The sequence below is a fragment of the Carcharhinus amblyrhynchos genome, chromosome 13, assembly GCF_965287045.1.
Source record: "Carcharhinus amblyrhynchos chromosome 13, sCarAmb.v2.hapA, whole genome shotgun sequence".
NCBI lineage: Eukaryota > Metazoa > Chordata > Chondrichthyes > Carcharhiniformes > Carcharhinidae > Carcharhinus > Carcharhinus amblyrhynchos.
In genome coordinates, this window is record NC_137336.1 from 33,749,059 (window position 1) to 33,776,620 (window position 27,562).

General features: G+C 42.8%; 1 protein-coding gene across 2 annotated transcripts in view; it reads left to right on the top strand.

The window, feature by feature from the left end:
* The first annotated feature begins 1,241 nt into the window (after positions 1 to 1,241).
* LOC145351825 (myotilin-like) overlaps positions 1,242 to 27,562 on the top strand; it is a 117,134-nt gene continuing 90,813 nt past the window's right edge. The window contains exons 1-3 of one of the 2 annotated variants that reach the window (XM_080201500.1): positions 1,242 to 1,474; positions 23,119 to 23,191; positions 27,234 to 27,299. In XM_080201500.1, the coding sequence (XP_080057626.1) occupies positions 23,165 to 23,191; positions 27,234 to 27,299 (93 nt within the window). In that variant the 5' untranslated portion in view covers positions 1,242 to 1,474; positions 23,119 to 23,164. Of the gene's footprint in view, positions 1,475 to 10,487; positions 10,526 to 23,118; positions 23,192 to 27,233; positions 27,300 to 27,562 lie in introns of those variants that run through there. The other variant, XM_080201501.1, reaches the window with a different exon arrangement.

Consider the following 27,562-nt stretch of genomic DNA (forward strand, 5'->3'; position numbering starts at 1 on the left):
GGAGGGGAAAAGGTTTCACTTGAGTTTCACTTGCACGTCTTTCAATTTAGTCTACTGCATTCGCTGCTCCCAACATGGTCTCCTCTCTATTGGAGAAACGAAATGTAAGCTGGATGATCGCTTCCAGTGAAGCTCAACGTAAACTGGAGGAACAGCCTCTCAGCTTCCGTCTAGGCATGCTACAGCTTTCTGGACTCAACATCGAATTCAACAACTTCAGATGATTTGCTCTACCCCACCTCGACCCCTTTGTTTTCATTTCATTTAATTTTTAACTGTTCTTTACCTTTATTGCCTTTCTTTTTTGTTCTTTTCTCCTCCATTCTTCCCCCCTATTTTATCCCCCTTTCCCACCCGAGGTCACAAGGTCTTTGCGTAGCCTGTGTCCGGCTCACTATGATTCCTGTGGTGCATAAGAGGGTAAAATTCCACCTTTAACCTCCAGAATGGAAAATTCCATCCAATGAATTTAATATATTGTCGACAACTCAAGGGTTAGTACAAAGATAGGAGAGAAATTAAAACACTTTCTCCAACTGCATTTAAGTAACAGGTTAAATGAGGTTAAAAAACAGGTTATACTGACAGTTTAGATCACACATTGTATTAACAAGATCCCAATCTATTTTACTTATTTCATAGAACAGAATCATAGAATCCCTACAAAGCAGAAGCAGGTCATTCGGCCCATCGAGTCTGTACTGACCACCATTCCACCCAGGCCCTATTCCTGTGACCCCACAAGTTTACTCTGCTAATCCCGCTGACACAAGGTCAATTTAGCATGGTCAATCAACCTAACCACACATCTTTGGACTGTGGGAGGAAACCGGAGCACCCAGAGGAAACCCACGCAGACTTGGGGAGAACATGCAAACTCCACACAGACAGTGACCCAGTGCTAGGATTGAAGCCAGGTCCCTGGCGCTGTGAGGCAACAGTGCTAACCACTATGCCACTGTGCTGCCTAAGAATCCAGACCAAGGTTTTAATCATGAGTCATTTCTACATTTTCTTTGCATTATTGAACCTTGACTAAAAGTTCCAAGTTGGCTATTTATCGTTTCATATATATTGTGGATTAAGTAAAGGATAACCCAATGTGTCATTGCGCAGGTGGCCTGGAGGCTCAGTTTTAATGCTTCCCTTATTTTTAGTATTTCTTGACTAAGTGAGTAAGGCACTGCTGGCCCACAACCAAGAAACCTGAGATGAGCCTGAGATCACTTCCTAGTTTTATTCTTTAGCAACATACATGACGGGCACCGACTGAAGGATCAATCTGTAGGTTTGTGAAGTTAATGCTATCTTGTGGACTGTAACTTTCTCTCCTCCCATCAAACTGCTGCTTTGAATTTGGCCAAATATTGAATGTTGGTAATATACTAGGCATTGTGAAAACAAGCTTCTAACAGAACAGCAGAGAACACAACTTGACAACAGTTTCTACAATACTCTTGTTTACTACTTACTGGTAAGAAAAAATAATATGCAATATTTATTAAAAAGTGGGATTATGTTAGGATATCTATGAATTCTTTAATTTGGGGACTGTGTAATTACTTCACTAACTGATTAAACAATACAGTTGTGAATCAAGATTTGGTTGTCAAATGTATCAGTAAAAATTAGTTCACATGTGAATTCAAATTCCTTATTAAATCATGTTATTCAAAGCCTGAAAATGTTAGCAGTTAGAGATTCTGAAGTGAAAAGCTGAGTTAAAAAAATTTCAAAATAAGGCGCTCAATTTTCAAAAGTGTAACCGCAAGATTGCAAAAATAATATTACATGGAGGTTTCTATTATACTGAACACTGCAGCGACTTCAATTTAAATTTATATCTCATTGTTAACATACTAGAATGTTCCAAGACTCTTCACAGACTTACTATAAGGCATAATAGGACACAGAATTCGCAAAAGAAAATATTAGGGTATGTGACCAAAAGATTTGCCAGAGTGGTAAGAGCATCTTCGAAAGGAGATGTTTAAGGTGGGAATTCCAGACCTTAGGGTCTAAACTGCTGATGGCAGGGCCACTAACGGTGGGATGAAGAAAATCATGGATGCACAAGTGGGCACAATTGGAGGAATGCGGAGATCCTGCTGGGTTGGAGGGGTGGTGGAGGCATTGATAAACCAAGAGCCAATGTTATTTGATGGATGAACTAAATGTGATATGCACGAGGGACCGCAAGTTTCTGGAGGGTGGCAAACGAAAGGTTAGTCAGAGAAGCATTAAAACAGTCAAATCTGGTGTTAATAAGAACATAGATAAGGTTTTCAGAAGTCGAGATGTTGGGATGATTGAAGGTAATACTACAGAGTTGTTAGTCTTGGTGATCGAGAGGATATGGGCCAGAGTTAGAGTTCAGGGTCGCATAGTCATGATTGCAAACAAGCTGGCTTATCCCCAGACAGTAATTGCAGGGAGATGAAGGGAATTGCCAGTTAGGGAATGAAGTTTGTGGTGAGGAATGAAGAGAATGGCTTAGGTCTTTCTAATATTTCAGCACTGGAAGTTGGACAAGCCGTGTGACAGTTACAAGGCAGTGTAGGGATCAAATAGAGTTGGGAGTTGTCAATATACATGTGGAATCTGACCCTAAAATACGGATTCTAAGAAGTCTACATCTTTAGTGTAATTAGGATGAGATTTGGCAAACAATTGTGTTCCAAATTAGTTAATGGAATTATAATCCACAGGTTGACAATTTCTTCACACTCAATCCAAAAGCACATTTCATGTCATTATTATATTATCAACCATTTTGTTCTATAAATCAGGAGACCTTAACTACAGACCACCAGGGAGAACTACTGAAATTCCAAGCAAACAGCCAAAATACAAACAGTAAGGTGGCTGAAATGCGAGTTTTAACAGGTAATCAAGTCTTCACAGGTGCAAATAATACAACTGGAGAGAGGGTTAAGCATAGGTTAAAGGGGTGTGAATGGTCTCAAGCCGGGACAGTTATGGTTGAAATGCAAGTCCTAACAGATAATCAAGTCTTTACAGGTGCAGACAATAACGAGTGGAGAGAGGGTTAAACACACAGGTTAAAGAGATGTGAATTGTCTCCAGCCAGTCAAAGTGCAAAGCCAGCTCAGTATTTCTGTTATATAATTCTTCAATGTGGAGATGCCAGTGTTGGACTGGGGTGGGCACAACAAGAAGTCTCACGACATCAGGTTAAAGTCCAACTGGTTTATTTGGTAGCACAAGCATTCGGAGCACTGCTCCTTCATCAGATTAGTGGAGAGTTGGGTTCTCAAACATGGCATATATAGACACAGACTCAATTGCAAGATAATGGTTGGAATGCAAGTCATAACAGATAATCAAGTCTTTACAAGTACAGAGAATGCAAGTGAAGAGAGGGATAGTGACAGGTTAAAGAGATGTGAATTCTTCAATAAACCTGAAGTTGCAATATCATGTTGAGATTTGATTCCCACATTGGGTGATGGACACCGAAGCTTAAGAGCTGGTGACAAAAGTGATACCCAAATTCACATAATATATAATAATAACAGAAAGTTCTGGATAAACTCAGCAGGTCTGGCAGCATCTGTGTAGAGACAAACATTAATGGAGTTAATGTCTCAAGTCCAATATGACTCTTCTACAGAACAGTTCTGTAGAAGGGTCACAAGGACTTGTTTACAATTCCAGAAGATCATCTTGCAATGAATTGATTGGATGTTGAGTTTTCCCTGATGCCACAAAGTCATCTGCAAATAGTTACACCCTGTTTTTTAACTTGTTGGAAATGTCACTGTTATATATCAGGAAACGTATGAACTCTAACATAGTTCCCTGAGGAATTCTGGCAAGGATGATTTCCCAACACACATCAGTCTTTCTTCTGTTGGTTCAGAAGTGCTAAAGCCATTTCACAATTGTCCCCTAGTTCCATAGTGGTGACCTTTGAGCAAGAGATTTTCAGAAATAATAGTAGGAGGGATTACTATTTAAAGGGCGAAAAGCTGCAGCATGCTACAGTGCAGAGGGACCTTGGGGTCCTTGTGCACGAGTCGCAAAAACCCAATCTGCAGGTGCAGCAGGTGATCAAGAAGGTGAATAGGATGCTGGCCTTTATAGCGAGGGGGATAGAATATAAAAGCAGGGAGGTCTTGCTGCAACTGTACAGGGTACTGGTGAGGCCACAGCTGGAGTATTGTGTGCAGTTTTGGTCGCCGCACTTGCACAAGGATATTTTGGCCTTGGAGGGAGTGCAGAGGAGGTTCACTAGGCTGATACCAGAGATGAGGAGGTTAGACTATGAAGAGAGATTAAATAGACTGGGTCTGTACTCGCTGGAGTTTAGAAGGATGAGGGGGGATCTTATAGAGACGTATAAGATAATGAAAGGGATGGATAGGATAGAGGTACAGAGATTCTTCCTGCTCAGAAAGGACAGCAGGACTAGAGGGCACAGCCTCAAGATAAGCGGGGGGGGTGCAGTTTAGAATGGAGTTGAGGAGGAACTTCTTCACTCAAAGGGTGGTGAATCTCTGGAATTCTCTGCCCGTTGAAGTGGTGGAGGCTACCTTGCTAAATATATTTAAGTCACGGGTAGATAGGTTTTTGACAGACAAGGGAATTAAGGGTTACGGGGAGAAAGCAGGAAAGTAGAACTGAGCCACTTCAGATCAGCCATGATCTTATTGAATGGCGGGGCAGGCTCGAAGGGCTAGATGGCCTACTCCTGCTCCTATTTCTTATGTTCTTAAGAGCATTTCGTGAGGATCCTTGTCAAAAGCTTCTGAGAAATCCAGTATTACCATGTGAGTTGTTTCATCTCTTTCGAGAGTTGAAGTTAGATCATCAACACTCTGTAATTGTTATGTTTCATTTGATCTTTTTGACCATAAGTTGTTAAGTCCCTGGGACCTGATTGTTTCTCAGAGTTTTAAAAGAGGTTATTACGGAGATAATGGATGAATTGGTGACCATCTTCTGAAATTCTATAGCTTTTGAAGTGGTTCCTGAAGATTGGAAGGGAACTAATGTCACCCCACTATTTAAAAAGGGAGATAGAGAGAAACAGGGAACTATAGACCTGTTGGCCTTATGTCAGTGATAGAGAAAATGCTGGAATCTATTATTAAGGGTGTGATAAATGTACACTTGGATAATCATGATCTGATTGGGCATAGTCAGCATGGATTGATGAATTTTGGTAGAAGGAATAGGTGTGTAGAGTATTTCCTAAATGATAAGAAATTGGAAAGTGTAGTTGTACAAAGAAATCATGGTTGATGAACTTATTGGAGTTATTTTGAAGATATTACCAACAAAATTGATAAAATCAAATCAGAGTCAATAAACATAGTATATTTGGACCTTTAGAAGGCTAATGATAAAATCCCCCACAGAAGGTTAATCAGTAAAATCAAAGTACACAGGATAGGAGGCAACATACTCTCATGGATTAAGAATTGGCTAACAGGAAGAAAACAGAGTACATGGGTCATTCTCACATTGGCAGGCTGTAACTAGTGGGGTACCACAATGATCAGTACTTGGGCCCCACAATATATATCAATGATTTGGATGTGGGGACCAGGTGTAATATTTCAAAGTTCGCAGGTGAGATATAGTTAGGCCTGAATGTGTGTTGTGAGGAAGATGTAAAGCAGCTACAGGGGAATTTGGGCAGACTTAGTGAGTGGGCAAGAACGTGGCAGATAGAACATCATGCAGAAAAATGTGAGGTAATCCATTTTGGTAGAAGGAATAGATGTGTAGAGTATTTCCTAAATGATAAGAAATTGAAAAGTGTAGTTGTACAAAGAAACCTGGGTATCCTTGCCCATACATCACAGAAGACTAATATGTAGATGCAGCAAATTATGAGGAAGGCTAATGAAATGTTAACTTTTATCTGAAAAGGATTTGAGTCCAGGAGTAATGAGGTTACCCTCAATTCTATATGAACTTGGTTAATCCTCACTTGGAGTACTGTGTTCAGTTTTGGTTCCCTTACCTCATAAAGAATGGTATTGCCATAGAGGGAGTGCAACAAATGTTCATCGGACTTGTTCCAGAGATGGCATCGCTGTATAATGAAGAGAGATTGGGAAAACTGGGTCTATATTCTCTAGAGATTCAAAGAATGAGAGGTGATCTTATTGAAACCTACAAAATACTTAAAGGAGTAGACAGGATAAACGTTTGTAAGTTGTTTCCCTTATTTGGAGAGTCTGAAACCAGGGGGCACAATTTCCAAATAAAGGGAATGTTACTTAGGACTGAAATGAGAAGAAATGTCTTTATATAGAGGGCTGTAAAACTTTGGAATTCTCTATCCCAGCAAGCTATGGAAGCTCAATCATTGAATATGTTAATAAAAAGGAGAAGAGTAGCTAAAGTGAACATTGGTGCCTTAGGGGTTGAGGCTGGGGAATTAATAATGGGAAACAAGAAAATAGCAGAAACTTTGAAGTAATTTGCATCTGTCATCCTGATTGAAGACTCAGAAAGTAATGCAAGAATGGTAGAAAACAAAGGGCCAAAAGAGAGAGTGAAACTTTAAAGAATAAACTAATATGAGAGGAAAAAGTACTGGGAAAACTAATGGGGCTAAAGGCTTACAAATCCCCTGGACTTGATGTATTAAATCCGAGTATCTGAAAAGAAGTAGCTGTATGGGTTTCCTCCGGGTGCTCCAGTTTCCTCCTGCAGTCTGAAAGACATGCTGGTTGGGTGCATTGGCCGTGCTACTTTCTCCTTCAGTGTATCCGAACTGGCGTCCGGGTGTGGTGACTAGGGGATTTTCACAGTAACTTCATTGCAATGTTAATGTAAGCCTTTTGTGACACTAATAAATAAAGTTAAAAGTTAAAAAGAGATCATGGTGATGGGTGTCATACAGATAGAAGATTGGTGGTTAACTAACAGGAAACAAAGGGTTGGGATAAAGGGGTCATTTTCAGGTTAGCAAACTGTAACTGGTGGAGTGCCACAGGGATCAGCGCTGGGGCACATTTATACAATCTGCTGAAATACCTTGACAGCGGCTAGCAATCCAGAGACCCAGGTTAATGGGTTCAAATCCCACCATAACAGCTGGTGGAATTTAAAATTAACTTCAAAACATCTGGGACTAAATGCCAGCCTCAGGGCTGACAGCCATGTACCATCATTTTATTGCAGCATGGTGGTACAGTGGTTAGCACTGCTGCCTCACATCTCCAGGGACCCGGGCTCAATTCCAGCCTTTTCCCATTCTCCTCCTGCCTATCAGGGTTTCCTTGGAGTGCTCTGGTTTCCTCCTACAGTCCAAAGATGTGCAGGTTAGGTGAATTGGCTACAGTGAATTGCCACTTAGTGTCCTAAGATGTGTAGGTTAAATGGATTAAGGGAATAGGCTGGGGGAAGGGGCCTGGGAGATATGACATCAGAGTATCTGCAATCGGTGCAGACTCGATGGGCTGAATGGCCTCTTCTGCACTGAAGGGATTCGATGATTCAATGAATCCACGAGAGAGCAGTGGCCATTGAATATTTTGAAGGCTGAGTTAGACAGATTTTTTGATCTCCTGGGGAATTGAGTTTGGCTATAATCAGATCAGCCATGATCTTACTGAATGGTGGCGCAGGCTCAAGGGGCCAAATGGTCTACTCCTGTTCTTATTTTTTATGTTCTTATGTTACATCTTGCAGTAAGTCCTGAACTATTCCATCAGGCCAACAAATCCTAACATAACTCGCAGGACTGACATAAACTTCTGAACCAATGCGCAACTTCACAAATCTGGCTATTTAGAAATGGAAGAAAGGGCACGGAGTTAGAAATGTTGCTGTGCCAGTGGTTTGCTGTTCCTGAGCCAAGTTAGTTGTACAGTTGCAGGTGAACTTTTTCCTGCTGTAGCCTCGAAACTTGCTGATTGTACATTACTGCAGCAATTTCCTCTAGAGAGTGGTGTAACAGCAAGAATGTACTCAGGAAGAAATATGAGCTGGGCATTTCCACATTTCTAGCACTTACACAGAGACAGTGCTATGCATCACAGATGGCAATTAGACAGACTCAATGTTAACTCCAGAAGATTCATCGACTCCATGATGACTGTATGAGATAGCATTCAACATCTACAAAATCTTCATCATGTGCATCACAGGAAGGATCCACCAACGGAATAACTTTAAATTCTATCATCAAATTCTCCAATAATAATACCTCAGAGTTCAGCTTAAAATAACCCTCAAGGCAAATTCCGCATTCAGCAGATATCATATATTAAAAGCAAACTGGTTGTTTAGATTTCTGAGGAGGCGTCTTTGGTGTTGCAGGAAAAGTATCAGAGTTGTGACTTTTCAAACACTTTCTCATCAATCCTGGATTATGCAAGGTATTTATGCGATATTTATACGGCTAGAGACTTATAAACAAGAAAAAAGCTATCTAAAGATGGGAAATAATCCAGTTGTCGCTCTTTGAGCAAAGCTGTGGGCCAGCATTCTCCATTCTTGCCAGTGGGGTTCTCTGGTCCCGCCAACAGTGCACAGCTGCCTGTGGGTTTCCCGGGGGCACAGGGTGGCTTCATTGGAAAATTCCATTGACAGCACTGGGACCAGAGAATCCCGCCACCATTGAACAGTGTGCCACCTCCCACCACCAAGGAACAGACAGTGGGGAGGCCAAAGAATCCCACCTATGGAATGACTACAGTCAAGGAGGAGAAAAGTAGACTGGGTCATGTTGGGTAAAATCTGGACTGAATGGGTGGGAATTGCTGAACCAAGTGCCTGGTGCCCTCTGGCAATGACAAAACATGAGGCAGCCACCAAACAAATTACAAAGACCAACTGATTCCAAGACAGTGTATCAACAATCTTTCTTTTTCAGATCGACTGCACAGTGGAACAAGTTACCAAAGAAAATACTCACAGACCCATCATTGAAATCCTCCATATTCATCTTTAGACCATCTCCATCTATAAATTTTTCACTGTCATAACTATCGTATCAGCAGGTCATGGCTCAATCAGCTAGTGTTCACCATATTTGTAAACATTGGTGGAAATGTTACTCTGTGATACTAACACAATCAAAGTGGAAGAATAATCTGCTTTGATATTCCTAGCTAGTTTACCTCACATTTTACTTTTTTCTCCTTTAAATCAACTTTTTGGTGGCTCTTTGCTGGTTTTCAGAACACTCCCTTCCTCAGACTTACTACTTTTCTTTATGACATTATAAGCCTCATCTTTTAATCTCAAAGTATCTTAACTTCCTTTGTAAACCACAGGTGGATCTTTCTCACCAAGTTTTTGGATTCCAATGTATTTTTGTTGAACACTTTGAATTATTTCTTTAAACGTTTCCCACTGTTTATTTACCGCCATACCTTTCAGTCTATTTACACAATCAACTTCAGCCAGCTCTCCCCTCATACCAAATAATTAGCTTTATTTAACTTTAAGATTCTTGTCTGTGATTAGAGTACATCACTTTCAAACATAATGTAGAATTCAATTATATTATGATCACTATTTCCCAATGGATCATTTACCATGACTTTATTAATTAACCCTGCCTATTGCATAATACTATATCTAAAATGGCTTTATCCCTAGTTGGTTCCACAACATAATTCTTGGGAAACTATGATTAAAGTACTCTACAAACTTGTTTTTCAAACCATCTTTGACAATTTGATTGGCTCAGTCTTCATGAAGATTAAAGTTCTCTACAACTTTTATCTTTTATACAAGCTCCAATAATTCTTGCTTAATACTATATTTTGTTGAGAGTCAGCTTTGGCCAATGTTATTTGCTTAGACTTGTAAAACAGCATATTTTAATTTTTAGCACCTAGGAGAAAGAGAGGAAGTGGGAGAGGTGGAGAGAGAGAAAGAGAGCGGTTGAAAAAAAAAGGGTTAACTGAAGGAATAAAAGACAAATAGGCTACCAAACAAAAAATATCCTTTTACTCATTTTAATTTGATGCTTTTGCTTAGAAAGTAAACATAGCTTATTTGCTAGAAACAAATGGGAAGAGGGGATAGGAGAGGAGCCACTGAGTGTTTGTGACTTTGCACTATCTGCTCTTGAGGAAAGTGTGTTGAATGGGGGAGAGAATGGAGGATTAATGGCATAATGAATGAAGCAAGAGAGAGGGCAGGGTGGAAGTAGCAGTCATAAGGGAGAAACAAAGGGAGTGAGATGTGTTAAGAAGCAGAGGATTGTGGACACAGTTAGAGTGAGGAGGTGGGTAAAGCACAGGATAATGAGGGGGAGAGAGCAGGGGAACTGCTCTCTCTGAGAGTTGCAGTTGCCCTAAATACCTTCCCCTTAAAAGGCTTGCAGCTGTTGGTGACTCCTTCCTCCCTTTTAAAGCCAACCCACTCCAACCTAAAAAGGGAAAGAAAAAAGAAAATTGCAGAGAGACAAAGGGAAGAGAACAAAATGAGTAGTAATATGGGGAGTTAATGAGACGGCTATAGTGAACAAAAGAAAGACAAAAGCAGAAGAAGAGACTGAAGCAGTAACACAAAGCTAAAACAATAGGTAAGAAAGTGAGCATATTCTTCAATTAATCATAGAATCATACAAGGAGGCCATTCGGCCCATCAAATCTGCACTGACCACAATCCCACCCAGGCCCTATCTTCATTACCCCATGCATTTACCCCAGCTAGTCCCCCTGATACTAAGGGGCAACTTAGCATGGCCAATCTACCTAACCCACACTTTTTTGTGGATCCTGATCACCACAGGAGATCAGCATGTAGCCGTTCAACATGGTTTTCTCATACTTCAGGCATTATAGTCCAAAGTATTATAAGTAGAAAACGGAGGAGCAAGCAGTTTGGGATTACCTTCTGAAGTGAAAGTTTAAAATCATGACAACAGGCAAATTCCCTCACCGATAATTAATCCAAAACTGACTGAGGGATATTGACAATAGGATTTTCTGACCTCTCAGGGGCAGTGAAATAATTGCACCTTAGCAACAGAATGTTGCCTTGTACAGTCACCTAACATCTCTGTTGCTATGGCGGCGAACACCATTTGACTTACCAAGAGCAATCCCACAGGCGACATTTGATAATTATAGCTGTGCTGAAATAGAGAAGCAGTCCATTAAACATTATACAAAACATGCAGTTGTGCATTACATGAGTGAGGTGTTAATTTTTTATTGATGTTCTTGATATCTGTTTGTTGCCCTCAAAGCAAACCAACTTGCCTTCTGCAGAGCGAAAAGAAAAAAATGCTTCAGAAGGCTGCATCACAGAGTAATAAGCTTCTTGCCATTCCTTCAATCACACTACAGATCAGAGTTAGTGGTCAGTCAATATTCTCCCTGGTTCCCATCCAACAGAAGGATGCGTACCATGACAGCTGTTATAAATATCTATTTCACTCCTTGGCAAACCAAGAGACAAATATCAAAAGAAAGTGTAAGAAGAAGCTGTTCTCTTATTTATTAAAAAATATCCTTGGACTTCTTTCTAGAACATGCACAATCCAGTTTCAGATTACGGCACAATTTATCTTGATTTCAAGAAATGCTTTGGAGTCATAATCCCTGGATACAACTTTATGATCAGAAAGTTTAACCTTACTAAAGGTTCTAAATTTAATATGATTGATTGAAGCATAAATATAGTACAGGGGCCTAGAGGGCTGGATTGTCACGAACTCAAGGTATCAGAAATAATCATTGAATCATAGAGCCCCTACAGTGCAGAAGAGGCCCATGGCCCATCAAATCTGTACCAAATCTCTGACAGAGTATCCTATCCAGGCCTTCTATCCCTGTAATCGCACACATTTACCATCTAACCTACACACCTTGGGACATTAAAGGCAATTTTGCATATCTAATCCATCTAAATGGCATGGTAGCACAATGGTTAGCACTGCTTCCTCATAGTGACAGTTACCCAGGTTCGATTCCAGGCTTGGGTCACTGTCTGTGTGGAGTTTGTACATTCTCCCCATGTCTGCGTGGGTTTGCTCTGGGTGCTCCGTTGTCCTCCCACAGTCCAAAGATGTGCGGGTCAGGTGGATTGGCCATGCTAACTTGCCCCTTAGTTTCAGGGAGAATGGCAAGGATTACTGCATGGGGCTATGGCAGCTAGGACCTGGATGGGATTGTGGTTGGTGCAGACTTGACGGGCAGAATGGCCTCCTTCTGTGCTGTAGGAATCTATGATCCATGATATTTGGACTGTGGGAGAGAACAGGAGCACCGGAGTGAACCCACGCAGACATGGGGAGAATGTGTAAACTCCACATAGAGAATTGAATCTGGGTCCCTGGTGCTGTGAGGCGGCAGTGCCAATGCTGTGCCACTGTGATGTCTTAATGATAAATGAATTATTTCAGCTTCAATATTGCTAGATTTGATATTCCAATTGTGAAATGTACAATTCTCAGTTATGGCCGGGCGTTTAACAAGCTTATGAGGTACATATCATTGGTTTCATTTTTTGCACAAAGATACCTTTACAGCTGAAATTAGACGTGGCAGAAGGAATGAATCCTTTGTGGCTAATAAATGTCAACACCCAGATCCATAGACTATACTGATATGAGCCCACCTGCTGGTTTTCTTTGCTATCTGCTAATTGGCACTGCATTTGTGGGTGAAACAGTGGTTAGCTGTGCTGCCTCACAACGCCAGTGACCGGGTTCGATTCCCAGCTTGGTCATTGTCTATATGGAGTTTGCACGTTCTCCCTGTGTCTGCGTGGGTTTTCTCCAGGTGTGCTAGTGTCCTCCCACACTCTGAAGACGTGCGCGTTAGGTTGATCAGCGATGTTAAATTGACCCTAGTGTCAGGGGGATTGGCAGGGTAAATGTGTGGCATTATGGAAATAGGGCTTGGGTGGGATTATGCTTGACATATTCAATGGGCCAAATGGCCTCCTTCTGTACTGTAGGGATTCTATAATTCTATTCTATGGTAAGTATTTGCTGTGAAACTAGATGGCTTGATCATATTTAAACTGTGTAAGTAGCCATACTTTACAACTCTACTTTTTTGAACGGGTAACCAAGAAGGTAGATGAGGGCAGTGCAGTTGATATTGTCTACATGGACTTTAGCAAGGCCTTTGACAAGGTACCACATGATAGATTGTTGCTTGACAGAAGCCAGAGGGTGGTTGTAGAGAGTTGTTTTTCAAACTGGAGGCCTGTGATCAGCAGTATGCCTCAGGGATCAGTACTGGGCCACTGTTATTTGTCATTTATATTAATGATTTGGATGAGAATATAGAGACATGGTTAGTAAGTTTGCAGAAGAGACGGAGATTGGTGGCATGGTGGACAGTGGGGAAGGTTATTTCCAATTGCAGCAGGATCTTGATCAATTGGGCCAGTGGGCTGATGAATGGCAGATGGAGTTTAATTTAGCCAAATGCATAGGGAGCACACCAGAATGAAAAGGAGTGGGATAGCTTGATTTTGGGTTCAGACATAGCTTGGCACGACATCAAGGGCCGAACGGCCTGTACTGTGCTGTTCTGTCCTATGTTCTAAAAGCGAGGTAATGCATTTTGGTAAATTGAACCAGGGCAGGACTTACTCAGTTAACAGTAGGGCTTTGGGGAGAGTTACAGAACAAAGAGATCTAGGGGTACATGTTCATAGCTCCTTGAAAGTGGAGTCACAGGTGAAGAAGGCATTCAGCATGCTTGGTTTCATCGGTCAGAATATTAAATACAGGAGTTGGGACATCTTGTTGAAGTTGTACAAGACATTGGTAAGGCCACACTTTGAATACTGTATGCAATTCTGGTCACCCTATTACACAAAGGATAGTCACTCTGTACATAGGAAACATGGGTCTCAAGATGAATTTATGATGGGAAATTGTTTTCTTTGTTTCAATTTTTGAGGGGAGAGTGAAGTTTGTAATTATTGCCAATATGTACCAGCGAGGAATACTGTTAATCTATTTGGCTAAGGTTAATACATTTGCTTGCTGGATATTAGGGATGGTAAAAAGTCTGACAACACCAGATTTTAGTCCAACCGATTTATTTGATAATACTCACAAGCTTTCGAGGGGACTGCCTCTTCGTCAGGTGAATGGAGAGTTCTGGCCTCAGACAGAGCATATAAAGCACAGACAGTTTAGAGATTACTGATTAAAATGCGAATCCTTACACCTAACCTGCTGTTCAAGACCTGAAGTGGCTGACAATGTGAGTGGAAGGAGTACTGATCACAGGTTACAGAGATGTGTATTGTCTCCAGACAGTACAGTAAGTGAGGTTTTGCAAACCCAGGCAAGTCACGGGGGCTACAGATAGTGCGACATGAACCCAAGATCCCTGTTGAGACCGTCCTCATGTGTGCGGAACTTGGCTATCAGTCTCTGTTCAGCGACTCTGCGCTGTCGTGTGTCGTGAAGGCCGCCTTGGAGAATGCTTACCCGAAGGTCAGAGGCTGAATGCCCGTGACCACTGAAGTGTTCGCCAATAGGAAGGGAACAGTCTTGCCTGGTGATTGTCGAGCGATGTTCATTCATCCGTTGTCGTAGCGTCTGCATGGTCTCCCCAATGTACCATGCTTCAGGACATCCTTTCTTGCAACGTATCAGGTAGACAATGTTGGCCGAGTTGCAAGAGTATTTACCATGTACCTGGTGGATGGTATTCTCACGTGTGATGATGGTATCCATGTCGATGATCCGGCATGTCTTGCAGAGGTTGCTGTGGCAGGGTTGTGTGGTATTGTGGTCACTGTTCTCCTGAAGGCTGGGTAGTTTGCTGCGAACAATGGTCTGTTTGAGGTTGTGTGGTTGTCTGAAGGCAAGAAGTGGGGGTGTGGGGATAGCCCTGGCGAGATGTTCGTCTTCGTCAATGATATGTTGAAGACTCCGGAGAAGATGTCGTAGCTTCTCCGCTCCGGGGAAGTACTGGACGACAAAGGGTACTCTGTCCACTGTGTCCCGTGTTTGCCTTCTGAGGAGATCGGTGCGGTTTTTCGCTGTGGCGCATCGGAACTGTCGCTCTATGAGCCGAGCACCATATCCTGTTCTTATGAGGGCATAAAAATAACCTTCATTACATGCAGCAGAGAGCTACTTTGAAAAATCTTTTTCACACCATGTTTTTGAACAGTTTTTTTTAGCTTGTGTCCATAATATTACAAAGCACAGAATATAATTTATTCCACCAGCATCACACATGTTGTAGGTCAGTGTTAGCCTTCAGAAAATGTAATCATAACTCCTGTGATAAGGACAGAATTGACCCCATAAACGCAATCTTTGTAACTTGATACCAACTAAATGCAATGGGAATTTTAGACTTGTTGAGCAAATGACAAGGTAGAAATCAAAACAAAAATTTTAGTTCATTTTAACAAAAAAAAAGACCATTGTTCGCAGCAAACTACCCAGTCTTCAGGAGAACAGTGACCACAATTCCACACAACCCTGCCACAGCAACCTCTGCAAGACATGCCGGATCATCGACATGGATACCATCATCACACGTGAGAATACCATCCACCAGGTACATGGTAAATACTCTTGCAACTCGGCCAACATTGTCTACCTGATACGTTGCAAGAAAGGATGTCCCGAAGCATGGTACATTGGGGAGACCATGCAGACGCTACGACAACGGATGAATGAACATCGCTCGACAATCACCAGGCAAGACTGTTCCCTTCCTGTTGGCGAACACTTCAGTGGTCACGGGCATTCAGCCTCTGACCTTCGGGTAAGCATTCTCCAAGGCGGCCTTCACGACACACGACAGCGCAGAGTCGCTGAACAGAGACTGATAGCCAAGTTCCGCACACATGAGGACGGTCTCAACAGGGATCTTGGGTTCATGTCGCACTATCTGTAACCCCCGTGACTTGCCTGGGTTTGCAAAACCTCACTTACTGTACTGTCTGGAGACAATACACATCTCTGTAACCTGTGATCAGTGCTCCTTCCACTCACATTGTCAGCCACTTCAGGTCTTGAACAGCAGGTTAGGTGTAAGGATTCGCATTTTAATCAGTAATCTCTAAACTGTCTGTGCTTTATATGCTCTGTCTGAGGCCAGAACTCTCCATTCACCTGACGAAGAGGCAGTCCCCTCGAAAGCTTGTGAGTATTATCAAATAAATCGGTTGGACTAAAACCTGGTGTTGTCAGACTTTTTACTGTGTTTACACCAGTCCAACGCCGGCATTCCCACATCATGACTACTATTAGGGATGGCACAGTGGTTAGCACTGCTGCTTCACAACACCAGTGACCCGGGTTCGATTCCCGGCTTGGGCCACTGTCTGTGTGGAGTTTGCACATTCTCCCAGTGACTGCGTGGTTTCCTCCGGATGCTCCAGTTTCCTCCCACAGTCCGAAGAGGGGTGGGTTAGATTGATTGGCCATGCTAAATGGCCCCTTAGTGTCAGGGGGACTAGCTAGGGTAATGGGTTATGGGGATAGGGCCTGGGTGGGGTTGTACTCAATGCAGAATCTATGGGCCAAATGGCCTCTTTCTGCACTGTAGGAATGTATGTATGTATTACCTGAACTGTGGTTTAAGAGAGTATACAGTCTTATGTCTATATGGGGATTATGCAATGGTACCTGATATATTTCAAGTACAGAGGCATGGATTCTCTGTTTTTAGATGCGAAGGCTTTTTTTTATAAATCACAAAGGCAAACTACAGAGATGGCCACTGAAACTAACCCTAAGGAGTATATAGCTCAAAGATCACAAACAAGCAATGGAAAGCTTCTAAACTTTAACAGGCTATCAATCAAATTATTACCATGTATGACCCACAATTCTTTTGCCATAGTTGTATTATGAGTAATAAATAACGAGCCAAAGAAAAATCCATTGGATATTTCTCACAGACGTGCGAGTTAATATGTTGCAACGTACAAATGACATGCAACACTCTGGAGTTTGACTAGTCCCAGTTTAGCAAAGAGAATTTTATGGTCCATGGAACATTACAAGAAGTTAATGTTATCTGTGTCTCACATATAAACAAATACCATTGATAATTAACTTGATGGATGCAGCAATATGTAAACAAAACAGAGGTACAAGTCATTCAATTTAACGTAAAGCCATTTCACCTATAATTTAAAATAGCAAGCAACTGATGAGATCATAAAAATTACTCTTGATTTGATTTAATTTATTATTGTCACATGTATTAGTATACAGTGAAAAGTATTGTTTCTTGCGCTCTACATACAAAGCATATCGTTCATAGAGAAGGAAACGAGAGAGTATAGAATGTAGTGTTACAGTCATAGCTAGGATATAGAGAAAGATCACCTTAATGCAAGGTAGATCCATTCAAAAGTCTGACAGCAGCAGGGAAGAAGCTGTTCTTGAGTCGATTGGTACGTGACCTCAGACTTTTGCATCTTTTTCCTAAAGGAAGAAGGTGGAAGAGAGAATGTCTGGGGTTTGTGGGGTCCTTAATTATGCTGGCTGCTTTGTCAAGGCAGAGGGAAGTGTAGACAGAGTCAATGAATGGGAGGCTGGTGTGTGTGGTGGATTACGTTCACAAGCTTTTGTAGTTTCTTGCAGTCTTGGGCAGAACAGGACCCATACCAAACTGTGATGCAACTGCAAAGAATACTATGTATGGTGCATTTGTAAAAGTTGGTGAGAGTCGGAGCTGACATGCCAAATTTCTTTAGTCTTCTGAGAAGGTAGAGACCTTAGTGGGCTTTCTTAACTATAGTGCACTTCTTTAGTGGGGTTTGGAATTTTTCAAGACAATTATTTTTTTGTTAAAATGAACTAAAATTTTTGTTTTGATTTCTACCTTGTCATTTGCTCAACAAGTCTAAAAATCCCATTGCATTTAGTTGGTATCGAGTTACAAAGATTGCGTTTATGGGGTCAATTCTGTCCTTATCACAGGAGTTATGATTACATTTTCTGAAGGCTAACACTGACCTACAACATGTGTGATGCTGGTGGAATAAATTATATTCTGTGCTTTGTAATATTATGGACGCAAGCTAAAAAAAATCTGTTCAAAAACATGGTGTGAAAAAGATTTTTCAAAGTAGCTCTCTGCTGCATGTAATGAAGGTTATTTTTATTAAATATTTTGAAGCAATAATTGCCCAAAGTTTGGAATTTTACATTTCATTGGCTGTATATTCTTTCAAAATGATTTATTAGGCAGCCTGATAACAACAGAACACTCTCTCAAATATAGATCTGGAAATTCAAATCCCAGCCTGAAGTGATATTTGAACTCCATGGCTATGACAGGGAGAGGACTGTTTGGAGACACATATCTTTGCCAACCATTAAATGCAGTGGAGGAAGAGCAACAGTAAAAGACAAACTCTCTGCTTGTATTAACATGGTATCATGCATAGAACAGCACTGAAAGTGGCAGTCGCACTGGGAACATTTGCCATTTCATTTGTACAGCTAATGTTGGATTTACAATAGTAAAAGGTTAGCATGTGAAGTTAAATGATTTGGTAAAATACCATTATCAAGCTTGTTACCCGAAGTGTTGTCTTTTAATATATTGTGGGCTCATAGAGGGAACATCTTGGAGTACCGAATACATTTTATCAAGGACTGAAGAAATGCAGGTTAGATTCCTCCTTCCCCAGTGCCATGCAGCTGAATTCCAATTTTAGCGGCAGCAATAGGGATAGGCCTGGCTTCGGCTCGATAGCCTCCAAGGGGAAATGGATAACACTGGGGGCAATATTACCTCTCACAGGCAGCATGTCATTCACCCACTCCCTCGGGAACTGCAGGACCAGCACAAGCTGTAGATGGCAAAACACTAAAACATTTTGCGTCCTTGTAAAACAAAGTTCCCAGCTTAACCAGAATTTTTAAAAATTGCAGAAAATAGAAAGATGCAATATTAAAGAACAAAGAACAAAGAACAAAGAACAACACAGCACGGGAAACAGGCCCTTCGGCCCAACGAGCCCGCGCCGCCGTCCCACTGTCAGTGACCTATTCATGATTTTAGTCTACACCTAACGTGCGAGGATCAGGGAGGTCCAATTTAGGGACAATTTAGTACCCAATCAATCAGCCTAAAAGCACATCTTTGGGGGATGTGGGAGGAAACCGGAGCACCCGGAGGAAATCCACGCAACCACGGGGAGAACGTGCAAACTCCCACAGACACAGGCCCAAATCCATGTGTCCGCACAGCAACAGAGATAGTCTCTGAGCTGTCATGTTGCCCTCGAGATGGTCCAGTTTAAGCACACTAACGACATGAAGCAATAGGCAACTCCCGAAGCAACGTCCAAGAGCAGCCCACTACAACCTGCCGCATGCATGCCCCTTGCTGGACTTAAATGCCTGTGGAGACAAAAAAAATTCATTATTAAACAGGCAAAGACTAACATCCCTGAGGCAAAACGTATTCCCAAGCCTACAATGTTTAGTAGGGCCTACTATATCCCCCTATATGTAGCCCGCTCATATGGCTGTCTAAGTGACTCTTAAACAACCCTAGCGTGCCTGCTTCCACCACCTTACTCGGCAGTGCATTCCACACCCCCACTACCCTTTGCGTGAAAAACTGCCCTCTAATATTTGTCTTATACCTAGCCCCCCTCACCCTAAGCCCGTGACCCCTCGTTCTATCCATTTCTAATAGCGGAAAAAGCTTACCACCATTTACTCTATCTATCCCCTTCATAATCTTATAAACCTCTATTAGATCCCCCCTCAGCCGACGTCTCTCAAGGGAAAACAGCCCAAGTTCATTCAATCTTTCCTCGTAAGACAGCCCTTCCATACCAGGCAACATCCTGGTAAATCTCCTCTGCACTCTCTCCAGGATCTCTACATCCTTCCGGTAGTACGGCGACCAGAACTGGACGCAGTACTCCAAGTGAGGCCTAACCAACGTTCTATACAACTGCAACATCAGACTCCTACTCTTATATTCTATACCTCTTCCTATGAAGGCTAACATACCATACGCTTTCCTCATCACATTCTGCACCTGCACCGACACCTTCAGGGACTTGTGCACTTGCACCCCCAGGTCTCTCTGCGTATCTATACTCCGGATAGTTCTACCTTTTATCGTATAACTCCCCTCCACATTATTCCGGCCAAAGTGCATCACCTCGCATTTCTCCGGATTAAATTCCATTTGCCATCTATCTGCCCAATCTACCAGCCTGTCTATGTCCTGTTGCATTGCCAGGCACTGCTCCTCAGTACCCGCCAATCCAACCATCTTAGTGTCATCAGCAAATTTGCTGATCACACCACCTACCCCCTCTTCCAAGTCATTAATATATACCACAAATAGAAGAGGTCCAAGTACCGAGCCCTGCGGCACACCACTGGTGACAGGCCTCCAATTGGAAAAGGAGCCTTCCACTACTACTCGCTGTCTCCTCCTCCCAAGCCAGTTCTCCACCCATCTACATACCTGGCCTTGTATCCCATGAGCCTTCACCTTTTCTATCAGCCTACCATGAGGGACCTTGTCAAACGCCTTACTGAAATCCATATAGACGACATCCAACGGCTTGTCCTTCGTCAACCGTTTTTGTCACCTCTTCAAAAAATTCCACTAGATTCGTAAGGCACGACCTCCCTGTAACGAAGCCATGCTGCGTATCCCTGATCAGATTGCAGCGCTCCAGATGTTCATACATCCTATCCTTGAGGATCCTCTCCATTAGCTTGCCTATAACTGAAGTCAAGCTCACCGGCCTATAATTCCCTGGGTTATCCCTCTGACCCTTCTTAAACAACGGTACTACATTTGCAATGCGCCAATCCTCTGGGACCTCACCTGTGTCCAAAGAAGAGACAAAGATTTGCGTCAGAGGCCCAGCAATTTCATCCCTCACCTCCCTTAGCAGCCTGGGATAGATGCCATCAGGCCCCGGAGATTTATCCATCTTTATACTGTCTAAAAGTCCCAACACCTCTTCCCTCGTGATGACTATATCCCTCAACGGATCCTCAAACTCCTCAAGCACAGCACCAGACATCAGGCCCCTCTCCTGCGTGAATACCGACGCAAAGTATTCATTCAGGATCTCCCCCATTCCCCCAGGCTCCAAGCATAGTTCCCCTCCTCTGTCCCTGAGAGGACCAATCTTCCCTCTAACCATCCTTTTATTTCTAACATAGGAGTAAAATGCCTTAGGATTTTCTTTAATCCTACCCGCCAAAGCCATTTCGTGGCCCCTTTTTGCCTTTCTGATGCCCCTTTTAAGTTCTCTCCTACATTCTCTGTATTCTTCTAACGCTATCTCTGTCCTCAAATGCCTAGATCTAATGTACGCCTCCCTCTTCCTCCTGACCAGGTCCTCAATATCCCTAGTTACCCACGGCTCTCTAATCCTACCCTTCCCATCCTTCCTCTTGACCGGCACGTGCCTTTCCTGCAAAGATTTTAGTTTTCCCTTGAGAGACTCCCACATACCCAGCGTCGACCTGCCATCAAACAGCTTACCCCAGTCCGTATCTTTAAGATCCTGTCTAATCCGGTTGTATCTAGCCCTCCCCCAGTTTAACACCCTCCCCTTAGGACAGGCTTCATCTTTATCCATTAATATCTTAAACCAGACAGAGTTGTGGTCACTGTTAGCCACCTGCTCTCCTACTTCAACGTCAACCACCTGCCCAGGCTCATTCCCCAGAACCAAGTCCAGTATAGCCCCCTCTCTGGTCGGGCTATCCACATACTGCTCCAGGGATCCTTCCATTACACACTGTACAAATTCCTCCCCGTCAGCACCCTCTGATCTCGGCACCTTCCAGTCTACCCCGGGGAGATTAAAATCTCCCACTACCACCACCCTATTCTTCCTGCACTTATCTAGAATGTCCCTGCTTATCCCTTCTTCCACAGCCCTCGGGCTGTTGGGCGGTCTGTAGTACACACCCAACATAGTAACATCTCCCTTCCTATTCCTCAACTCCACACATAGCGACTCGATTCCTATATCCTCTATACCTCCCTCCCTCTGCACTGCTATGATGCAATCCTTAACTAACAACGCCACTCCCCCACCTCTCAGCGACCCACCCCTATCACGCCTGAAGCACTTATACCCGGGAACATTCAACTGCCAGTCCTGCCCTTCCTTTAACCAAGTCTCTGTCACCGCCACCACTTCCAACTTCCTTTCGAACATTATTGCCTTCAGTTCATCTGTTTTGCCAGTCACACTCCTAGCATTGAAACACATGCACCGAAGACCCTCAGAAACAATCCGATCCTTCTTCCTACCCTCCAGGCTTACCCTATCCCCAATCCCAATTCCGTCCACATCCCCACCCCCCCTCCATATTAGTTTAAACCCTGCCGAAACACTCCAGCTAACCTTCCAGCTAAGATATGCACACCCTTCCCAGTTAACTGTACCCCATCCCTCTTATATATTTGCCCCTCTTTCATAAAGACTTCCCAATGGTCTACGAATCTAAAACCCTCTGCCCTACACCAATCCTTCAACCACGCATTGAGTCGGAGTATCTCATTATTTCTAGCCCTGCTAGCCCCAGGCACCGGCAGCAGCCCAGAGAACGCCACCCTGGAGGCCCTACATTTCAGCCTAGCCCCCAACTCCCTGAACTGCCTACGTATGTCCCCCCTGCACTTTGTTCCTACATCCTTCTCTCCTACGTGCACTATCACATCAGACTCGGTCCCTCCACCCTTCAAAATTCCCTCTACCCTTTCTGAAACATCCTGTACCCCTGCTCCAGGGAGGCAGACTACCATCCTGGAGTCCCGCTTTTGCCCACAGAACCGCCTGTCAATCCCTTTGACTCTCCCATCCCCCACCACTATCTCACACCCTGCACTCTTCCCTTCCTCCGAGGTATTCTGATCTCCCTCCCTTGCCTTCTCTACCCCAGCTGTCACCCCACCCTTAATATTCCGGGGTAATTCCTCTGGGGCGGTCCCAGAGGACCGCCCCAGAGGAATTGTTCAACCAAAATTTTGTGTCATCAGAATTGACAAGATATAGGTTAACTGAAGGTAAGAACTATTTTCCAAGGCCAGACTACCCGTGGTAAAACAGATTTAAAACTGCTTAGTTTGAATCTTTTTGACAATCCACGTTTGATCCTATGGGAGCAGCAAACAATTGTGTGAAGTTATAACCTGATTTAATTGTATTCCATAGGAGCAGTTGGTATCGATTCAGCAAAGAGAACCAACCTTTAAAATTCATGTACCACGGAAAGCATCATGCCACGGTAAGCATGGAAAATTGGAAGATGTCGATGCATAATAAATAATGATTTCTATTTTCTTTTCAGGTTTGGAGTCAAGGCTGCAATGTCAATGTGGTCATTACCAATGCACTCAAATTTGAGTTCATTCAAAAGTCTGTTGGCTGTGTCCTTGCACCTACTTCCCCATGTTCACCCACCGACAATGGCTCCCTGTTGATCAATGTCCCGATTTTAAAATTCTCATCCTTTTTTTTCAATTCCCTCCAAGGTCACGCCATATTTATAATCTCCTCCCACCTTACAGGTCCTGAGAGATCTGAACACCACCAGTTCTGGCATACTGAGTGTTCCTAAATTTAATCTCTCTACCAATGGTGGCCATGTCTTCAGCTGCCTTTGTTCTTGAATTCCCTCCCTAAATCTCTCCACTTCTCTACTTTTCTCTCCTCCTCAATAAGCTATTCCTTGAAACCTAACCCTTCAACCAAGCTTTTAGCCGAGTATCTCTCTATGTGACTCTGCGCCAGATCTGTTTGATAACACCTGTAAAGAGCTGTGGAAGTATTGTTATGCTTCAGGCTCTATAGAAACGCAAGTTGTAGCTTCTGTTGGAGCCTCAATTCAAGGTGAAATGTCTCATGAGAATTTTTTTTAAAGTGCTGGCTATAACTTAGGAGCCTATTGAGAGGGTACAGAGGAGATTTACAAGGATGTTGCCTGGATTAGGAAGCGTGCCTTATGAAGATAGGTTGAGGGAGCGAGGTCTCTTCTCCCTGGAGAGACGAAGGTTGAGAGGTGACCTGATAGAGGTTTATAAAATGTTGAGAGGAATAGATAGGGTGGATTCTCGGAGGCTATTTCCCAGGGCTGAAATGGTCGCTACGAGAGGACACAGGTTTAAGGTGCTGGGAAGCAAGTACAGAGTAGATGTTAGGGGTAAGTTTTTCACTCAGAGGGTGGTGAGTGAGTGGAATTGGCTGCCGTCAGTGGTGGTAGAGGCAAACTCACTGGGACCTTTTAAAAGACTTCTGGATGACTATATGGGATTTAATGGGATTGGGAGTTACAGATAGGTCTATGGCTTGGTAGGTATAGATGTGATCGGTGCAACTTGTGGGCCGAAGGGCTTGTTTGTGCTGTAGTGTTCTATGTTCTATTTCAGTGAGGATTTACTGATGTGCAGATGGCTTACACATTGTTGCTCACAGAGGTTCAGGTAGGAATTGCTCCCTGGACACCCTGGGTGGATATGGCCGCCTGCTGAGAACACTTCTCCCTTCTCTTTTCCTCCCTCTCCTAGCGGCTTATCCTGCACTGTGTCACCTCTGCTCATTCTCTCTGTCCCACTGTACTCAAGGAGAATGCCTACTATTAGATCTGCGTTGACAGCATCTGGTTCGTGCAGAAGCCTTGAAAGCCGTTCAGCACCTGCCATCCACTTTCTGTTAGACCTTGATACCTTTAAAGAGTTTTCAGAAGCACAGAAACACTTGTACAGCCACAGCAATAGCAGGTAGAAATCAATCAGCAACTAACCTGAAAGTAGGTGGTTATACCTTTAAATAATGCTGACGTGGAGTTCTTCTTGCCAATGTATATTCAATCAACTATGATTAGGAGAAGGCTTTAGCTGGAGTTTTGAGTCTCGAAGTGACAATGCCGTGGCATTTAATCAGCATTGCATGCTGTTCAACACTATGATCTACCTCTGCAGGGTTCCAGCAGAAACTCACTTTATGGGCACTACCACCATCACCAATACAGCATGCAGTATGATTCACCAGGTGTATGTAGGTGTGCCACATATGTCATTTTGGACCACTAAGGGCACTTGCAATGTTCTTTTAATGAACTTTGCTCCCAGCCTCTTCTAAGGGTCAACAAACAGCCTCTCAAAAGGGCCTGCAAACAACCCATTAACCCAGCTGTTCTCATTTCATTTACAGCACTTTTACAGAGCTTTCTGCATTTATTTCTTCATTCTATTATCTACTTTTTTTTAAAAACTTTGACGCATTTTAAGAGTGACAAGCCAACTTTTCCTACAGCGCATACTCGAAAAGGAAGTTTTTTTCAAGTCTGCGGGGAAAGAGAAGGGGAGTGAGCCTAATAGAATATATCTTTCTAAGAGCCTCCATAACAAAGATAGATCGAATAGCCACCTTGTGTGCTAGATGATGTTATGGTTCTTTGAGGGGGACTGCTTCTCATTTATTTGAAGCATTGATGCAGTCGGGTAAAGGTGACAACATTGTGGGAAACAAAAAAATTTTTAGTTTCAACTAATACTGAAAACAAAGTTGTTTCTGACAAAGCTGAGTCATAAGAAGGGAAAGTAAGTTTTGCCTATGTATATAGCACAGAGCCAAGGAATGCCATGTTTCATAGAAATCACAGAGACCCTACAGTGCAGAAGGAAGCCATTCGGCCCATCGAGTCTGTACCGACCACAATCCCACCCAGGCCCTATCCCCATACCCCTACATATTTACCCATTAATCCCTCTAATCAATGCATCTCATGACTTAAGGGGCAATTTTTAGCATGGCCAATCAAGCTAACCTGCACATCTTTGGTCTGTGGGAAGAAACCAGAGCACCCGGAGGAAACCCATGCAGACACGAGGAGAATGTGCAAACTCCACATAGACAGTGACCCAAGTCGGGAATCGAACCTGGGTCCCTGGAGCTGTGAAGCAGCAGTGCTAACCACTGTGCTACCATGCCACCCATTTTTGTTGTATGGTAGACACAGCAGCCAATTTGCATACTGCAAGGTTGAGAAAATGGCTAGATTATTGGTACTGATGGTTGAGGGCTAATTATTAGCCAGTACAGTTCTTCCTCAAAGTGGTGTCATGGGATCTTTTACATCTACACGAGAGATCAGGTAAGGGTCTTGGTTTAACATCCCATCTGAAAAATAGCACCTCCATTAGTGCAGCACACAAGAATCAACCTAACTTCTGTGCTTAAGTATCTGGAGGGGTCTTGAATCTGGGACCTCCTGACTTCAGGAAGCGAAGATTCTGCAAGCCCTAAAAATCCTCAGATGTGCTCCAAACCTGTTCAGATTTTATCTCTCAATAGCTAGCTGGCAGTGATTAGCAATACAGTTCATGAAGAAAGCAACTATATAATGCCTCAGTAAATCTAGAAGTCTGATCCTTTTCCAATATAATGAAATGAATTTGACGAAATAACTTGTAAAGCTTATTTATTAGTCACACAAAGGCTGACATTGACACTGCAATGAAGTGAAAATCCCCTAGTTGCCACACTCTAGTGCCTGTTCAGCTACATTGAGGGAGAATTCACCTAACCGGCACATTTTTCGAATTGTGGGAGGAAACTGGAGCAACCAGAGGAAACCCACACAGACATGGGGAGAACATGCAAACTCCACACAGATAGTGACCCAAGCTGGGGATTGAACTCAGCCTTCTGGTGCTGTGAGGTAGCAGTGCTAACCAATGTGCCACCGTGCCACCTTGTTTTATAATAAGTAGAATATTTTAAGACACAAGAGATTGCACAGATACCAACAACTGTGCAAAATAGACAATATATAACTAGATTATCCCTTTTTAATGATTAATTAAAAATAAAGCACTCTTATCAATTATTCTGGATATAACTACCAAATTAATTTCAGTAAAACTGCGTTAAAGATCCAGAATCTTTTGGACACCTTTGAATAGAAACAAGGATGAACTTAAATAATTTTTGCACATCACATCAAGGGCAAAAACATAATTTATGGTTCCTCTGATTATGAAAATCTGGTGCCATTAACCAGTCTGGCCTACACGTGACTCCAGACCTACAGCAATGTGGGTGACTCTAAACTGACCTCAGAAACAGCCTCACAAGCCATTCAGTTCAAGGGCACTTAGGGATGGGCAACTATTGCCAGCCTTAAAGTGATGCCCACATCCCATGAAAGAATGAAGGACTAGAATTCCTTTCAACAGATTACAGAAAGTTAACTCAACATTTAATTGGGAAAATAACCCTCCATTAGTAATGAACTGTTTAAATTTTGCATTTATTCCTTTTTACAGATTCAGGGGACCCCATTTTCCACTAATTCAGGAGTTTCAACAGAACTTGCTCCAGTGTTTACAAAGGTAAATGAAGAAGAATCTGTTCATCTGGAGATTAATGTTTCATCATTCACAGCATACCTTTTATATATATTGCATTGCTTGGACATCTGGTTAACTAATATCATAACACAATTCGGTATTAATACTTTTCAGTCTTCTGGAACGTTTTTTATGTTTTGCTGGTATCTTGATGATCATGTGCTCTGAATTCCTTTGTTAGTTGGGATGAAGTGTCATTATCAGCTTGGATGGAGACTAATGGGGCCAGAAATTGGGGTGGAATC